This window comes from Accipiter gentilis, chromosome 18 (genome assembly GCF_929443795.1).
Source record: "Accipiter gentilis chromosome 18, bAccGen1.1, whole genome shotgun sequence".
NCBI classification, from domain to species: Eukaryota; Metazoa; Chordata; class Aves; order Accipitriformes; family Accipitridae; genus Astur; species Astur gentilis.
The window spans coordinates 28,924,603-28,941,078 of record NC_064897.1 but is presented as its reverse complement, the minus strand read 5'-3'; the positions used below and the strand labels follow the sequence as shown (position 1 = coordinate 28,941,078).

Genomic DNA, 16,476 nt, shown 5'->3' with positions numbered 1-16,476 from the left:
TTTTTCTCCACAGTTGAGTTTTATTCTCAGAATAAAAAGCTGTGTGGCGCTAGGCGAGCACCTTCACCTTGCTAGCGGGCGGCTGAGGCTCGGCCTTTGCGGGTGCAGGTGCCCACCATCCGCCCGTCACCCGGGGAGGCGGCCGGGCAGCCCCGGGGACCGTCATCCCCACAAGCCGTCCTTCCCCGGGGCGGCACGCAACCCCCCGCCTGGCATCGGCCGCGGCGCCGGCTTGTGTAACGGCTCTCCTGGCCACTACGGCGGGCGAGCCCGGCCCGGACGGAGCCCTCGAACGCTCCAGGCGGCGGGACCAGGACCGGGGCCACCAAGACGGGGCAGGCCGCGGGGCCTCACCCCCGGCGACTACAACTCCCGGCAGATCCCGGCACCGCCCCCCTCTGCCCACACCCCCTTCGGCTCACTGGCTGAGGCAGCGCACCAATCCGAAGGCGACGCCGGGCCCGGCCAGCCAATGGGAAGGCTGTTACTAACACGCCGCAGTTATTTTTAGCACGGCCGCCGCTCGTGCACCTTGCGGGCTCCTCGTCTCCGCCGCTGCCGGGCCGGCCTTCAGCTGAAGGCGCACAAGCGTAAGAAGACAAAGTAGTCCGCGGGTTGTGCGCCGAGGGGTGGGGAGCGGCGGGGCTGAGGCGGCCTCGGGGCGCTGGGGCCCGAGGCGGTGGTTGTGCCTTGCGCCGGCCCTCCCCGGGGTGACACCGGCAGGCCGCCCTTGGCCTGGCTCCGTCGTCCCCTGAGGGGATGCGCCCGGCGGCCCGGGGGTCCCCGGGGGGTTGCACTGCGGCAAGGAGCCGGGCTCGCCTGTTCCCCTCACGCCCTTCTGGGCGCCTCATCCCCAAAACTCTCCCGCCCGCGCCCTCAGCGGGGCTTGGCGGTTCCAGCACGGGAGTTCTTGGGGACTTCGCCGGGGTCGTGCAGGGAGCTCGTCCCCTCGGGAGCCCCGACTCCCCAGGGTCCCCCGAGCCGGCCCTGCCGCCGAGCCGCGGCCCGACAGCACTGCGCACGCACGCACACACACCCCCTTCCCCGCTCCGGCACCCGTCCTTGGCCGAGGCGAGGAAAATGCCGGCCGGTTCCTTCCCTCCCCGCTCCCGTTCGATCATCTCGCTGGGCGGCCCCCCCCCCCCCCGAGGCTAAGCCGCTTGGGGAAATCCTCAGGTCAATCCTCATCTCCGCTAAACCCCCAGCCCCTTCTTTCCCCTGGAGCTCAGAGCCGCGGCAGCCCCGGTGCCATACAGCTGCCAGCACCCCTCCGCTGCGGCTGCTGCACCGGGGGGGGGGGGGGGCGGCAAGGGGCGTCCAAGTCCCGTCCCGCCCCCAGTCCCCGGGGCGCTGACGGGCGGCGGGGCCGGGCGGGCGGTGAGGGGAGGAGGAAGTAGTCCCGTCCCGCCCTCCGCGGCCGCATCACACTCTGGGAGGGAGCGCGGATCCCTGCGCGGGGTTGCTAAGGGTGAAAGTTTGCCGTGAGTTGGCTCACTTGGGGCCAGGGCGCGGGCGGCTCCGGGCCGGCGGGGCGAGGAGAAGGCAGCGGCGACGGCGACGACACCGGCACCCGCTACCCCCACACACACAGACCTCCGGGCGTCCCGGCACCGCAGCTTTCTCCCCCGCCCCCCCTCCCCGGGCCCGCCCCGCGGAGGAACCGCACACGCCGGGGATAAGGCGAGGGAGGGGACGGGGCAGAGACCCGCACGCAGAGACCGGGCTCCGCCGGCAGCGCCCACGGCCCCCGACAGCCGCCGGCCCTGGAGCCGAGGACGAAGTAAGTGGGGCCGGGGGTGCTTAGCTTCCCCCCGTCAGCTTCTCGGGCCGGGTCCAGCCGGGCCAGCATCCCCTTTGTGGTCTCGGCCTGAGGGGGCTCATCGGCCCCCCTCCCCGCCCGGGGGGGAGGTCATTGATCCGACCGTGGAGGCACCGTGCGGCTGCCGGTCCCCGGGGGGGGGGGGGGGGGGGGGATTAGTGGGAATTGAAGGGAAGGGGGGGTTGTGTGTGTGACAGTCACTGGGTCGGTGACGCTCTGCAATGCCCCTTCACCGTTTTGTTCGGGGTCCGTGTGTCCCCCCAGCCTGATGTAGGGGTGCGGGGGGCGGCTCGGTCCCGCAAAGGGCAGGCTGCGCTCGGGAGCGGCGGCGGGCACCGGCGGTGAGGGGGGGACGACGACGGGACACGGCACACGGACGGACGAGGGGTGTCGCCGGGGTCTTTTCCCTTCCTGCACGGCGGATCCAGTCCCCGGGGGGGCGGCGGGAGAAGCCCGGCGACAACAAAGGCGCTGCTGGGGCTGGGCTGGGCTGCACACCCACCACCCACCCCCCCGATCCTGCAGGCCGCGGCGGGCGTGTGGGGCCCGCAGCTCGCCCTTGGGGGGGGGGGGGGGGGAGACGGGACGGACGGACACCTTTCCACCCCTCCGTCGAAGGGCTCTTTTGGGGACCTTGGTTGCCCCCCTCCGGGAGACCGGGGACACGCGGGGCTCCTGGGCTCCGTGGGGCGGGGGGAGGCCGCCGTGGGGTGGGGACGCGCCTCCCCCCGTCCCCCGTCCCCCCCCCCCCCGTTCCCTGCCGAGAGGGAGGGGAAGGGGAGAAGGGGGCGGCTGCCCGGCGGGCCGGGCCGCGGGGCGTGTTTCCCCCCCCGCCGGGGGGTAGCGGCAGGGCGCATGTGCCGTGGAAAATTTCGTGCCCTGCCCCGCCGAGGGGAGCGGAGCGGCGGGCCGGGCCGGCCGCGGGGCGCGGCGGGAGGCGTAGTCCGGGGGAGAAGTAGGTCGCGGGGCGGGGAGGGGGAGCGAGGACTACAGCTCCCAGCGTTCCCCGCGGCAGCTGGAGCCGAGAAGGTGGGGGTGGGGGGGGGGAGGAAGGCTGTCCGGCCGGGTCACCAGAAATGGCCGCTCTCCCGGGGAGGGGGCGGCCGGCCGCCTGCCTCGGGTGCGTGTCCGCGGGGCCTTGAGTGGGATTGGGAGCCCCTCCGCCGCCCGTGGGTGGGATTAGGAGCCCCTCCGCCGCCCGTGGGTGGGATTGGGTGGGGGGGTTAGAAAGGGGGCCCTTGTTCCGGACGGGTGTGGCCTGCTGTGGGACCGCAGGCCGTCGTGGCAGCCGCCTTCTGAAGGCCGCCGGTGAGGCGGTTCGCGGGGGCCAGACCTCTCCCGGGGGCTCGGAGGGATGCTCGCAAGGTCACCCGGCGTGTTTGCGTAGCGAGGAGGAGAGGGCATCGCTCCCGTGTTTGCTCTCCTCTGATGCAAGTTGATGATTTGGCCTCTCTCCCTCAGCGCGTCGGTGTGCTGACGAACGGGGGTCCGAGGGGGCTCCCGCTCGCCCTCCGCAGAGCAGAGGAACGGCCCTTTGTTCCCCGCCGGCACCTCGGCGCTCTGCCCCTGGTGCAGCACGCCTTTGCTTTGGAAAGGCTGGTGACGTGGGCAAGCCTCTCTTCGTGGAGGACTTGTCAGAATACCTTTTTACAGTTGGTATTCAGGTGTTTCTTGTCTTGGAGCCCTGCCGCTTAGGCTGGGTTGTTTTTTTCTTTTATTTTATTACTATGTTACCACATTTTGGTGCAGTAGGAAGAGATTGAGGGGGTCCTGCTGGAGCACGTCTTACTGTGTCAACAACCTGAGAAGTCTGTGGCATCTCTGACTTTTTGTGTTTTCTGCAGGTATTGGCTATATGCAGCTACCTTGGCAGCTGTTGGTATTGTTAGGCTAATTAACTTATTTTCATAGTGGAGGTACAGATTATTCCCCTTTTAGGAAGCGGGAGTACTTAAGAAAAAAAGAGGCAATGATTTATAATTGTATTGCCTCGCTGTCTGCTGCAGAAGGGCAATGAGGATGTGGGCTCCTCAAAGTATATTGAGGCATTTGTGTTGCAAACAGGGTGGTAGCAAATTTTGGCCTTTGCTCATTTCCCAATCTGTAATTTCTGATTTCTTAATAGATTTTTGGGGTCTGGATTAGAATTTATCACATGAGATTAAAAGATTTACAAGCTGGCTGTTCTCTTCCCACTTAATTTGTGGGGATCCCAAGCTGTCCTCTACCTCGGATGCCTCAAAGCTGGAGGAGCAAGAAGGCTCTATGTAATCTCCCCTGGAGGCAGTATGGACCATATAAGCTCTTGTTAACATTTAGGTGTGCGTTCTCAGGGGTTTGCTTCGTGCTGTTTTCTCTGGAAAGGGCTCTGTCTCCATGCCGAGACTTGCCTTCTGAAAATGGCTTCTTCTTGCTGTTCTTCGAAAAACTCTGGTTGCTTATTTCTTTGGCGTTCTTATTTGAACTTGGTCAGGTCTCGGTGACCTACCAGAAGTTGTTGCAGTACAGTAATTCCTTAAAGCAGGTTTTAAAGGCAAGACTTCTTTCTTCCTTTTCCATCCCCTCGTTCCTGTGGTTTTGGTTTTTTTTCTTGTTGCTGAGTCAAACCTGGAAGGGATTCCTTCCAGAACTGACCACCTGCTTGGCAGACTTGAGGTATGGGATCTGCTTCTGGTTACCATAGTCCTGAAGTCAAACCTCTCTGAACTCAGACTAGTACAGAAAAAGCAGAGAATCCGCACCACCTTTTTTTGTAATAAAGCTTTAAAATACTTGAGGGTTTCTTTAAAATTTATTTAATCCTTCTTGTCCACTGAACTAGACCAAGCAAACAAGTCTGGTCAGTTTTTTCTTCCTCCTGACCTAGGCCAGCCTGGATACCTGGTTGAGCTGCTGGGATTCCCAGTTTTTCAGGGGAATGCTGACACCATATGTTTGAACTCCATCCCCACCCCCAAATAATTGGCACAAGTCGTAAACATTGGCTTGCTTGAGTGCTGCGTGAGAGCATCCCCGAAGCCCATTTTAGGAAGACAGTTGAACACGTTGTGTCTGTTTGAGCAAGGTGAGGGCAGCTGAAGGCAGAGTGGCCTCTGACTAAGCTGCCAATTAAAAACTGGATATTCTGCTTCCCCCTGGAGAGGCGTGGAGGCTGCTGGAAGTGTGCTTCCTCTTAAAATATCTGTGGGATTCGTTTTCTTTGGATGGGTGACAGAGCGCAGAGCTGACCTACCTGGGGGTTTTTTGTACCCAGACGAATGTTGTTTGCAAATCTGCGTATAATGGGAGAGTTGAGTGTTGTGGTTTTGCACTGTGCTTTTGTGGGTTCTCTCCATTTCAGAAACTTCCTCACGAGGGAGGGGAAGGATGATTACTTCAGTCTTTGGCAAGCAATTTCAGTTTTTATTAAGTAGGTACCTGATCCTGGCAGAGTTCGTCTTCCCTCCGTGCAGGGATAAGCGATGTGAACTGTATTGGACAGGCTGTTGGCACGCGTGTCTTTTGTGACCCTGTGCATGTTTCCTGCCCCCCTTGTCCCCATCCCCGTCCCCCCCCCACAACTGAATTAAACTGGGATTTTAGGCTTGTAGCTAGACAGAGCCCCAACTGGGTACACTTAATAAGATATGTGCCTGCCAGTCAAGGGGATAGTAAACACAGGCTGGCAGCTGGTGCCTCAGCACCCTCCCTCGCTCCTTCTCCTCCCTTCTGTGCTTGTGCCAGCAGGACGCGGCACCCGGCACGACAACCCGGCCTTCTGGAGGAGAGGCTGGCCCTGCCGTCCTGAGCAGGAGCAGGTCTCCGCACAAGTCACGAGGCTGTTCAGGTGGTGTGCTTGTGTTCTGTAGAGGCTGGTGCAGGTGAGCTGTGCTGGAAGCAGTTGAGTGCCAGGGCAGAGAGGGGTGTGTTAGATGTGCTGAAATAGTTCTGCCAGAGCAGACGGTTGGCCTGCTGGGTTTCAGCAGCGGCACTTGGCAGCGAGGTGAGTATAATGTACGTACCTGTGTGCGGGTAGTAGCTAAACCCTTATTTCTTCTGTAGAGGAGCAGGGAGACTCCTCCCTACTAGCATCTCTCTGTTTTGAGGGACAGTAGATTTGGGATGACTCCCCTAGAGAGCATCACTGTTTGTTAGTGTTTGTGCAGATTGCTTGTTCTGCTTTTGTTAACAAAAAAGCACAGCTGTTTATCTTAACAGGTGGAGAGTTGTTGTGTTCTCTCATCTTCATCCATCCTTTTCTCTCTTTCCCTAGGTCTGTTTGGAGCCAAATCTTGTCTATGTGTGTGTCATTTTGTCTCTTTTAATACACTGCCCTGACTTGCTTGCTGCGAAGGGAGTATGCATCTGGAGATCAAAGTTGCTCTTAACTTCATCATCTCATACCTGTACAACAAGCTTCCTCGGAGGCGGGCAGACCTGTTTGGTGAGGAGCTAGAGCGCCTGCTGAAGAAGAAATATGAGGGTCACTGGTACCCAGAGAAACCTCTGAAGGGATCTGGCTATCGCTGTGTTCATATAGGGGAGACAGTGGATCCAGTGGTGGAGCTGGCAGCCAAGCGGAGCGGGCTGGCCGTGGAGGATGTGCGTGCCAATGTGCCGGAAGAGCTGAGCGTCTGGATCGATCCTTTTGAGGTTTCGTACCAGATTGGCGAGAAGGGCTCTGTTAAGGTCCTCTACCTGGATGACAGCGAGGGCTGCAGCGCTGCAGAGCTGGACAAAGAAATCAAGAGCAGCTTCAACCCCGACGCCCAGGTATTTGTCCCCATCGGCAGCCAGGACAACTCGCTGTCCAACTCTCCGTCCCCCTCCTTCGGCCAGTCGCCTAGCCCCACCTTTATCCCTCGCTCTGCCCAGCCCATCACTTTCACCACTGCCACCTTTGCTGCCACAAAGTTTGGCTCTACCAAGATGAAGAAGGGCGGAGGAGCCGGAGGAGGGGGTGGCGGAGCTGGGGCTGGGCAGCAGCCAAGAATGGTCAGGTCTCCCACCACCAACCTGCTGAAGCACAAGGGCCTCTCCCTGTCTATGCACTCTCTGAACTTCGTCGGGAGCGCTGGGAGCCAAGCCCCGCAGTCACAGCTCTCCCCCAATGCCAAGGAGTTCGTTTACAGTGGCGGGTCGCCGGGAGCCAGCAGTCTCTTCTTCGATGGTGTTGCCAGTGAGAGCCAGGCCAGCAGCATCCCGCCGGCATCGCAGTTCAACACCGGCACGGGTGGTACCTTTGATATGGCTCAGGTCTTTGGTGGCAGCACCAACAGCCTCTTTTTGGAGAAGTCTCCCTTTGTGGAAGGACTCAGCTACAACCTGAACGCCATGCAGTATCCCAGCCAGTCCTTCCAGCCTGTCGTCTTGGCCAACTGAACACAAGGAAGGAGAGTATTTTGGGAGGGGGGGAGGGAGGGGAGGGGGGGAAACAAGAACAAAACAAACAAACAAGAGGGAGAGAAAAGAAAAATAGAAATATACAGAAAATATTCAAATCTTATAAATATAGCTTCTTGGGAAAAGAGAGAGCCCAGTGTTGTTGCGCTGTGCTGGCAACGCTCCTGAAGCACTGACTTGTTTTTTAACTCTGTGCTTTTTTCCTACTCACTTTTTTACTCCTTAAATAAGTGTTGGGATTTTTTTGGTTTGTGTCCCCTTCCCCCAGCCCAGCCCAGGACTGGTGCAACCATAGGTCACGATGCTCCTGATTCCCTGCACCCCTCCCAGCGCTGGACACAGGGGCCTTCCACCTGGGTGTAGGGATGTCTTTTGTACACCTCGCTGGAGGAGGGATGGGAAGAGGAAGAGTTGATGTCGGTGGAGATACACATTCTCTTGTTGCGTGCTAGCCAGAAATGGGTGGGTGAGCTTGCTTTTTCTGTTACGGCTCTGCGTGTAGACGGAGAGCATCTACTGTGCCCACGGGCGTAGACCGATGTGCTGTTGTTGCTCCAGCCCGGGCTGGCGTCAGCTGTTCTGTCTGTGCTGAAAAGCACTAACTCTTCTCCTTGACTGCCTCCTGGCACGCAGCAGGGAGGGCAGAGCGTTACTGTGAAATGGCTTCTTCCTGCTCCCTTCCTCATCTGCGCTTCCAGCCGCAGCTACAGGAGGACAGTGCTTTAAACTGAGTGACTCTGGTTATTGTCGCCTTCCGCATGTGAGCGAGGGGGCCTTTCCTTGCCTTCTGGGGGCCGGCCTGTCTGGGTGACAGCCCTGTGGGGTAGAAACACCACCCGCTTGTCCCTGCGGCTGGGGGAGGTGGTGCTGAGCCAGGCAGCCCCACTTGGATCCTGCCCCCACTTCCCAGATGTTGTCCCCAGCAGCAGGGGCCAGCATCCACCTGGGGCGGCCTCTGAGGTCTGAGTTCTTGTTCCCTGCTGTGAATTCATCTTCTTGCCTCAGAGAGAGAATTCCTTCTTTTTTAGTTAGTGAGGCAGCACTACTTTTGAGGAGGAGAAAGGGCTATGTTGTTGAAGCTGCTCTCTGGAGTGGTAGCATAAGGGTTTGTGCTTTCAGCCAGGTATGTGCCTGACTAAATCCCCTCCCCTGCCCGTCTGGAGGAGCGGGAGGAGGTGGCTGATCTGGTGCGGAAGGGAAGCACCTAGTGTAAACTCATCATTCCAGCCAGATTCTGTTGGTCTGGACAGCAGCAGGCTTAGAGCAGAGTTGGGGGGACAGGCGCTCTGATGGCGAGCTGGCTGCAGGGCTGGGATCTGGGAATACCCCTGCAGCTTTCCACAGGACGATGTGCTGCAGTTGGGCTGTAGTGGCTTTTCAGTAGGTTGCTTCTGTGTCAGGGACTCCAAAACCCACCTTCACAGAAGCCAAAGGAGGGCTGGTTCTTGCCAGGCAGGGTGGAGGCTCTCTAGGTGGGAAGGAGGTCTCCTTGGAGGCTGTTGTGGGAGTATGGAAGCGTGTGAAGAGGAGAGAGATGGAGATGATGAGACTCCAGTCTTTGAAGTTCTCAGTTTAAAAGAAAAATAAGATTTTTTTGCTGCCTCCCAAACTTGAGGTTTGGTTTTCTTTTTAATGACGTCTCTGGAGCACCCTCTGAAACCCACTTCTCCTGTATCTGTTGAACCAATGTGCTCTTTCAAGACATCCCTCTTTCAGGGGAGATGGGCTTGAATTCGTGCTTTTCCCGCTCCCTTCCCTCAAGCTGAGACAAAGGTACTCCAGCCCTCTTGTAGTTGTGTTGCCAATGAGCCTTTGTAGAGGTAACGGGCTGTCCCAGGGAGACTGCCACTGCCTGGAGCTCTTTAAGGAGAGTTTTCAGCGCACCCTTCCCCTTGCTGGGTGATGGGGAGGCATGGTCCCGACCTCGCACCCAGCATGGGTTCCTGAGCAGGCTGCTTGCCATTGAGCTATGACCAACATGGTGGGTGGACGACGAGAGTGGAGCCTGGCTAGCTTTCCCCAAACCGGCGCCCGCAGCCTCAGCCCTGCAGGTTTCCAGACTAGGACAAGTTGCTGAGGAACAGCTGAGCTGTTGGGTTTCCCTTTTTTCTTTGGTTTTTTTTTTAACCCCCCCCACTTACAGATGTTACCACTGCCACCCCATCCTTCTCCCCAGGAGTGTGCTGCTGAGTGCCAGCCCACTTGCCACACTGGACTTAGGGGTGCTTGGCCCCGGATGGTGGGACCTGGTCCAGTTGCCCCCCACTGTTCCCGCATCTGGCAAAGCCACCTGTGAGCCGCTGCTGCGGGACAGCGTGCTCTCCTCTGGCACGGGGAGGGAGGGGAGAGGTGGGGATGCCCCCCAGCCACCCGCTTGTGTGTGTGAAGCTTTGATGCCGCTTTGCCCTGCCACACGTATTATACCTGCTTTAAAAATAGTGGTGTGAGTGGAAGGAGGAAAAGAGGAGGGACCAACCTCTTTGTAGCTTAAAAGGAAAAAAGCGTGCTTCAGAAACGTTCCTCCAGCGTCAGGCAGCAATGGAAACTAATGGCCTTTTCGGGTCTTTTCTAGTCTTGGATGTAGGCGTTCAGCTTCAATTTTATTTTTTAAAAACCTGCACTAATTTACCTGGTTTCTTAGGAAGAGAAGAGAGAATTTTTTTTTTTAACTTTTATTTTTTATGGGTTTGTGTTCTTTTTGTTGATGTCCGTTTGTATTGAATAATTTGCTACATTTGTAAAATGTAAGAGGTATATATAATATATGTATATTTCTAACGTAAAAAAACTGTAATTTTTTTCTTTTCAAGATTTTTTCTTAAGAGGAGAGAAAAAAATATTTTTTCAGGAAAAAAACTTTAAAAAAAAAAAGTGGTGAAGATTCCTTTCTCCCCACTCAGCCTCCCTCCTTTCCCTCCTGCCCCTCTCCGAGGAGTGAATCGACAGTTGCCTTGTGGGAGAGAATGAGTGAAAGAGGACAGAAGTCTGTATGTCTCTGAGCGGAGGGTTTCTGTGTGTGCTCTGCTTGGGTTTCTTTCTGAGAAGGGGGCTACTGAGCAGGGGAACCTGGGGGTTGCTGTCTTTTTTTTTTTTTCTTTTTCTTTTATTTTCTTTAGCGAAGGAGGAATACAATCAGAGTTTTGTATTCAGAATGTTGTGCAATATTTTGGAACGGGACATTGGTGTGTCTAGAGATTTAGTTAAAAACAAAAAAACAAAAAGGTTGATCAAATCTGTACAGTTTCTATTGTTCCAGATTTTTTTAAGTTTGTATTAAAAGCATGATATAATAACCGGTTGTTGTGTGGTGTGTGCTCAGTGGGGAGAGAACAACTGCTGTGCCTGTTCTGGGTGAGGAGGGACGCGGCCACCTTCCCTGCCGGCCTTTGGACGAACCGGCGCTTGGCGTCTTCCTCTCGCAGGCAGGCTCGCTGGTTTGCGATGTGCTCGGCGGGGGTTTCGTTGCGTGAGGAGTAGCCCGGCGATGCCCAGGCTTGTGCAACGCGGTGAGGGCAGCTGTCTCCCTGACCTCTGGCTCTGCCAAGAATAGCAGTGGCATAGGAAAAAGCGGCGGTGTGCCTGGCCTTCTGGGGTCCTGCCGTGATTCAGCTCCCTGGGGAGGGGGGAGCGGGATGCTTTGCCTTTGGCGTGTGGTGCCTCGGGGCCCTTCAGTCAATCAGCAGAGTTCCTAAAATGCCCTAACAGCTTCTGCTGTGGCTTCTGCTGTGTCTCATCGGGGCCATCGACTGCGGGGCCAGGCCAGGAATCTGTCTGGTGTCATCGCAAGGATAGATGAAGCCTTCCCAGGCAGTGGTTTCTGGATTGATCTTTGGCTTGATTTATTTCCTCTCTATGCCCCTCGCTGGGGCTGCAAACCATTTTGGGTTTATTCTGGGGAATCTGGGGTACTTTCTAAGCAAAAGAAGCCTCAAGGTGCGTGTGCTGGCTGTGCCCTCCCTGCTGTGAATGTTGATCCAAGGTGACTTCTCATAGCAGGGTGGGCTTAAGGCTGGATAGGAGAACAAGCAGCGACGGTGAAAGTCTGATTTTGTTTCTCTTTCTGACCCCTCATTGCTCAGCTTTAATCAGAATTTCTGTCAGAGGGAACTGCTCCTTTTTAGCAAAACGAGACAATGTGACCCCTCTGTCCTGAGGAAGATGCTGAAATGCCTGTCCCACCCCACGTGTGCCGGATGGCTGCGTGACCCAGCTTCTGCAGCCCCTCCACGCTCCTGCTGCCTCCTGCTCAAGGGGCGGCTCGCAGCTCCCCATGCCGCCTCCTTAAAAAGCTGTTGAAGGGAGCTGCTCTGGGATATACGTGAGGAAACCAAATGTAGAGCTGGTACTGGCTGCTGGTTCCCGCTAGCATCCTTACCCATGCCCCCTCAGCCCCTCCAGCCCAAATTTCTTCCTGGAAGAGCTTGGGCTGCTTTGCCCTTGGCTTTGCAAGCCCTGGGAGCTGGGCTGCTGCTTGTGCATGCTGCACGCCACGTGACTGTCACACTCTGCTAAGCAACAAAACTATTTTTTCCCCTTTGTGTCTCAAATCCCTTGTAATCATTTATCTAAGGCACGCACAAACTCTTGCCCTTAGACTTGTTTCTGGAAATGGAAAATCGAGGGCCAGTATGTGCCTTCCTGATCCTTGCCCTGCATTTGCTCAGCTGTGACGCAGGGAGGCACGGAGCCTTTCCCTTTTTGGGCACAGGTAGGGCCTGGAGTTAGTTTACAGCTGATAGCTGTGCAGCCGGGGCAGGGATTAGGGAAAAGGCTTAGCATTGCCTTGTTCCTCCTGAGGTATTTGCCCCTCTTCTCTCTCGGGGAGCTTGCGGGGTGTGGGGAAGTGAAACACCCACCTGGAAGCAGTGCGCAGGGATGGGGATCTGCCCTCCCTCCGCTGTCGGAGAGGACAGGAGGTGCCGGAGCCCCGCGTTTGGCTGGTACGGGGTGGTGTCTGGGTGTGGGAATATTTGCTGGGTGTTTGGGCAGTGACTGAGTCGGTCCCCACGCAGGGTGCTCCAGCAAGGCACGGCAACAAGATGGGGCTTGTCTCTCGAAACCTCCGAAGCGAGGGGCGTGGGGGTGTTGTTTAGACACTCGTCACAGGGGACTCCGTTATTAAGAAGGAAACTTGCAACTTGAGTCACGGAGCGGGCGGGCTCCCACCTGAAAGGAGGAGACAGCTTGGGCAGAAAATGCCACGCTTCAGCCTTGGGCTTTTCAGTCTGTGACAGCAGCAGTTTCTGACACGAATCCGGCTGTTCTGGGAGAGGGAGGGGGCTGGTGCCTGGAGGAAAGCCTTATGCAAGCACGCAAAAGCCGTCTGTAAGGCAGCCGTGCCCTGGACTGTGTTTTAAAATACAGGCCCAGCAAAACAGCCGGAGTTTGCTCCAGCAGGAGAGAGTCTCCTGCTGCCCCAGAGCCTCCTGGAGACGTGGGATTACTGGGATTGAATAACACATGGCGCAGGCGCCGCCGACAGCGGGTGCCTCCCTCTGCCCCGGCGCTTGCCGACGTGCCAGGACCAGGAGGTGGAAAAACACCGCCGGTGGGGGGGCCGGGACCCGCCGAGTCCTTGGCGTCCCCGAGGAGCGCTCCTGCCAATGCCACCTGCTCCCCGCTCACGTGGCTGCGGACCCGGGGGGTGCGAGGCTGACGCCACAGTCGTGGGGGGAAGGCCAGGTCTTCCCACCCCGTGTGTGTCCTCTGCCAGAGTGCAGGCACCAGCCGAGCGGCAGGCGGTGGCCAAGGTTAGCCACCTCCCGAACCTCATGCTTTTTCCTTCGGTTCCTATGGCCGGGCTCCAATTCAAACATGGCCGGGAACACGCTCGCCCCGGCCCTCGCAGAGCTGTTCTTCCACTGTCCCCCCTGCCGCCGCCAGCATTGTTGCCGCCAGAAACCTGGTCTGCTTTTTATAAAGCTGCTAAAGAGCGAAGCTCTCACCTCCTGGCCCCAAGACGCCTCGGCGAGGGCTAAGCCCCGACCAGCACGCATGGTGCTTTTGTATCGGTCAGTGAAGGGCCCATTTGCGTGTCAGCCCATTTATGTGTGATCATTGCCAGTGGCAAAAGTGACTCCAGCACGGTAAGTGCGTGTGCTGGGGAGGAACACAGGATTTTTATTCCCCCCAAGAAACCCTCAGAGGCACAGCAGCGGGGTCAGGAAAGGGAGATCTCTGTGAAGAAGGTTCAGGGCCAGTTTTTGCCGCTCTGCCTTGAGGAGGAGGCACAGGGAATGGCGCAGGTGGAGGCGTGGGGCAACACGCTCCCTCTTCACCGAACGCTGAGGAGGCGAGTGTGGTCCCTGTGTTATTCTGCAGTTGCTGAGACCTAGTTGAGGGGGGGGTTTTGCTTATTTTCGTTGGCCTCGCGCAGCCTGCCGCACTGCTGGCGCAGCCCGACTGCTGAAGGAAGCAGGTCCGCAGGAGGGAGTGTGTCCCTCCCCCTTGGCAGGGTGTTTCCACCAAGGGCAAAGTTTTCCTTCAAGTGAATCAGCCAGGAACTGCTTGCAGAAGGTGCAGCTGGGGCTTTCATCAGGGAAAAAAAAAAAAAAAACAAACCCCAAATGACCCACACAAGGTGATGTGTAGGGACGGCAATGGGTGATGTTGCTGCAGCAGGAAATGCTTCTCTCACGAGACTCAGTTGCAGAGCTCGGCGAAGTCACTCAAGGGCCGAATCCAGCTTCCCTCAGCAACAGGCGCTTTTGCATTTCTTGATCTTCCTGCGGTCAGGCTCAGTGTCAACACGTGCTGCTCCGGGCTCCCGCAGAGGCCTGAGCGACACCGCAGCAGGCCTCAGGCGCCTTTCCAAAACCTACCGAGGTCACCCTCCGTCCCTGCCTCTGGCCAGCATCGCCACGCGGCGTCCAGCTGCAGCCAGGAGGACGCACCGGCCTCACCTGTGAGCCCACCGCCTGCCAAAGCGACGGTGCTTGTGCAACGCATGGGGCAAGCAAGGGGCCATGGGCATGCACGAAAACCGGGGGGGCAACCAAAGAGAGCTCATCTGCTGGGGGAGCACTGGGGCTTGCATCCTTGTGGGGGGGACAGACTGGCAGCATGGCGGAGAACACGGGGAGAAGGAGCAGCAGAGGTGTCTGGAAGCCCACAAACACGAGCCAGGGAAGGATTGAGGAGAAGAGAGAAGGAGGACAGCACCCTGGGGACATCCGAGGTGTTTACACACATGTGCAAATATCACAGGGAGGGTGGACCCCTCCCCTCTTCCCTTCACCACCCGGTGAAACGGTGCGTGGTCCTGGTGACCCAACGTGGGCATAGTCTTCCTTCCCAGCCGGCACAGCCCGGTGTAACCTCCCCGTCCCCGCCTGGCCCCCTGCTTGTCACACTCTCGCACGATCATCCTTCGGTTCTCCCTCTGGGCTGGTCCTGACACGGTGGTTCCCCTCTGGGGACTCTGCCAGCTCTCGCAGGGTGCCCGTGAGTCACAGCACTGTCATCGCCTCCAGCACAGACGTGGAGACACCCGAGGCTCGGGGAAGGGCCGCAGCTCCACCACGCTCGCAGGGAGCAGGAGCACCGGGGCCAGCACCCATCGGTCTCACCTGCTGCCTCACGCTGATCCCGCCAGCTGGGAGCTGCTCCCAATGGGAAAGGAGATGATGCAGAGGGATGGGATGGACACACGTCAGGGGAGGACAGCTTATCCCTTGCAGCCACACCATTGCCAGCTGTCCACCAAGGAAGGGAAAGGGCTTGACAAACCCAGACAAAAATAGGATCCAACAAAATAAATCCAGAAAGGGCGCAGGTGGGCTGTGATGCTCCGAGGCAGAGCCCAAGGTGCCCAGCACTGCCGAGGAGAGCAGTCTTGCTGCGTAAGCAGTCACTGTCGGACAGGACACCGAATGCTAGAACCTACAGCCTAAGTGCTAACACATCAGCACAGGGAACCACAAATTGCTGATTTTTGGAAACATAAGCAAAGAAACTTTCCTGTATTCCAGATTCTAACACACAGCACAAAGCAAGTGTACAAAACCATGCAAAAGAGACCTCACTTGCTTCTTCAAACTAGAAACTTGGCCATTAAGGCTAACTGGTTGGTACAAAGCCAGCTAGGAAAGATTATTTTATCTGATAAGACTTTATTTTTAATCTTGGAGTCATTCTTTTCACCAAGGGCACAAGTGCTCTTCTTCTTTGAAAAATATTATTTTCCTCCATAGAGATAGTTGGTCTGGGAATTTTTTGACTAACTAGTAGTCAAAAATAGTAGAAACCTTCTCAAAGTCAGTGATTACACAGGTGATAGTGGGGACTTCAATAGCCCCATAGCAAGTAGAGAATAACACAACACCTAAACAACACACACTCTATTAGTGTCGTATTAGACCGGTATTTATTGCAGGAGAAAGCCACTGACCACATCTCCTTGTCATACAGATATTCAGCACACAGACAACATCACGGCTGAGGAGATTTTCCTACTTTATATTTTTGAGAAAAAACTCCAGCCTTCCCAATGTACACCTTAAAATGCTATGAAAGGACCCAAGTCCATCCAACCTCAGCCCCACTGTTTTATATCGTGGGGTGCCTCAGACCGAAGCGCTGACTCCTGTGAGTGCACGGAGCAACTGCGAAGAGCTGCTGCGGGGACTCGCGGGCCTTCCAGCAGCACCTGACTGGTCTCTGCCCCGTCACTGAGCTGTCCTGGAAAGCGGGATGAACTGGTCAAACGAGGTCATCTGAGGACCACAACAGTAATCTGCAAAGCATCATGATGAAGTGGAAGTCTGTGTTAGTAACTGCGTGCTGACCCTTCCCTTGCCTGGCCAGAAGAGCTTCATAGTCCACAACCGGTTGGGGCTGGGCATCCTCCTTTAACACACCTGGAGTGTCCTGCAAAGTTGCACAAGTGTCTTCCCAGCGCTGGGCTGCAAGAGCTGGTGGGAGCTGCCCGTTACCATGAGGAAGCCACAAAAGCGCGACCACAGCACCCTGCTGGAGAAGCCCACATTGCCTCAGTGGCGTGGCAAAGCTTCCTGGAAATGGCCAAAGGCGCCTTTTGGCTTCCACAGCCTTGGAGGTAAAGTGGGGGGGACGACGCTGTGTCTGCCTCATTGAAGAACCCCACTGATTTTATCCAGTGTGACCTTGACAGAATTGGGTACAGGGTGCTGGCTACAACATCACAAAAAACCCTCAAACACCTCCCCAGGTATTTTTCTGTGATACAACTCTGTTGAGGAAGGTACAATTAGCAAGGGGACCCCCATTTACTTCACGGCCTTTAATTTTGCCCCCTC

The 16,476-nt window shown here is 57.1% G+C and overlaps 1 protein-coding gene across 4 annotated transcripts; it reads left to right on the top strand.

Annotated features, from left to right (window-relative positions):
• The first annotated feature begins 505 nt into the window (after window positions 1-505).
• Window positions 506-10,494, top strand: TOB2 (transducer of ERBB2, 2). Of its 4 annotated transcripts, none has more exons than XM_049821845.1 (2): window positions 506-590; window positions 6,072-10,494. In XM_049821845.1, exon 2 carries the CDS (start codon window positions 6,158-6,160, stop codon window positions 7,178-7,180), a length of 1,023 nt encoding a protein of 340 aa, XP_049677802.1. In that variant the 5' UTR covers window positions 506-590; window positions 6,072-6,157; the 3' UTR covers window positions 7,181-10,494. The 4 variants fall into 4 exon arrangements, with proteins under 4 accessions (XP_049677802.1, XP_049677801.1, XP_049677804.1 ...); XM_049821844.1 differs by lacking the exon at window positions 506-590 and adding an exon at window positions 1,438-1,780; XM_049821847.1 differs by lacking the exon at window positions 506-590 and adding an exon at window positions 2,921-2,939.
• Window positions 10,495-16,476: the final 5,982 nt, after the last annotated feature.

Excerpts from the sequence above, each read along its gene's own strand:
- TOB2 (XM_049821845.1), top strand. The coding sequence starts at position 6,158 with ATGCATCTGGAGATCAAAGTTGCTCTTAACTTCATCATCTCATACCTG.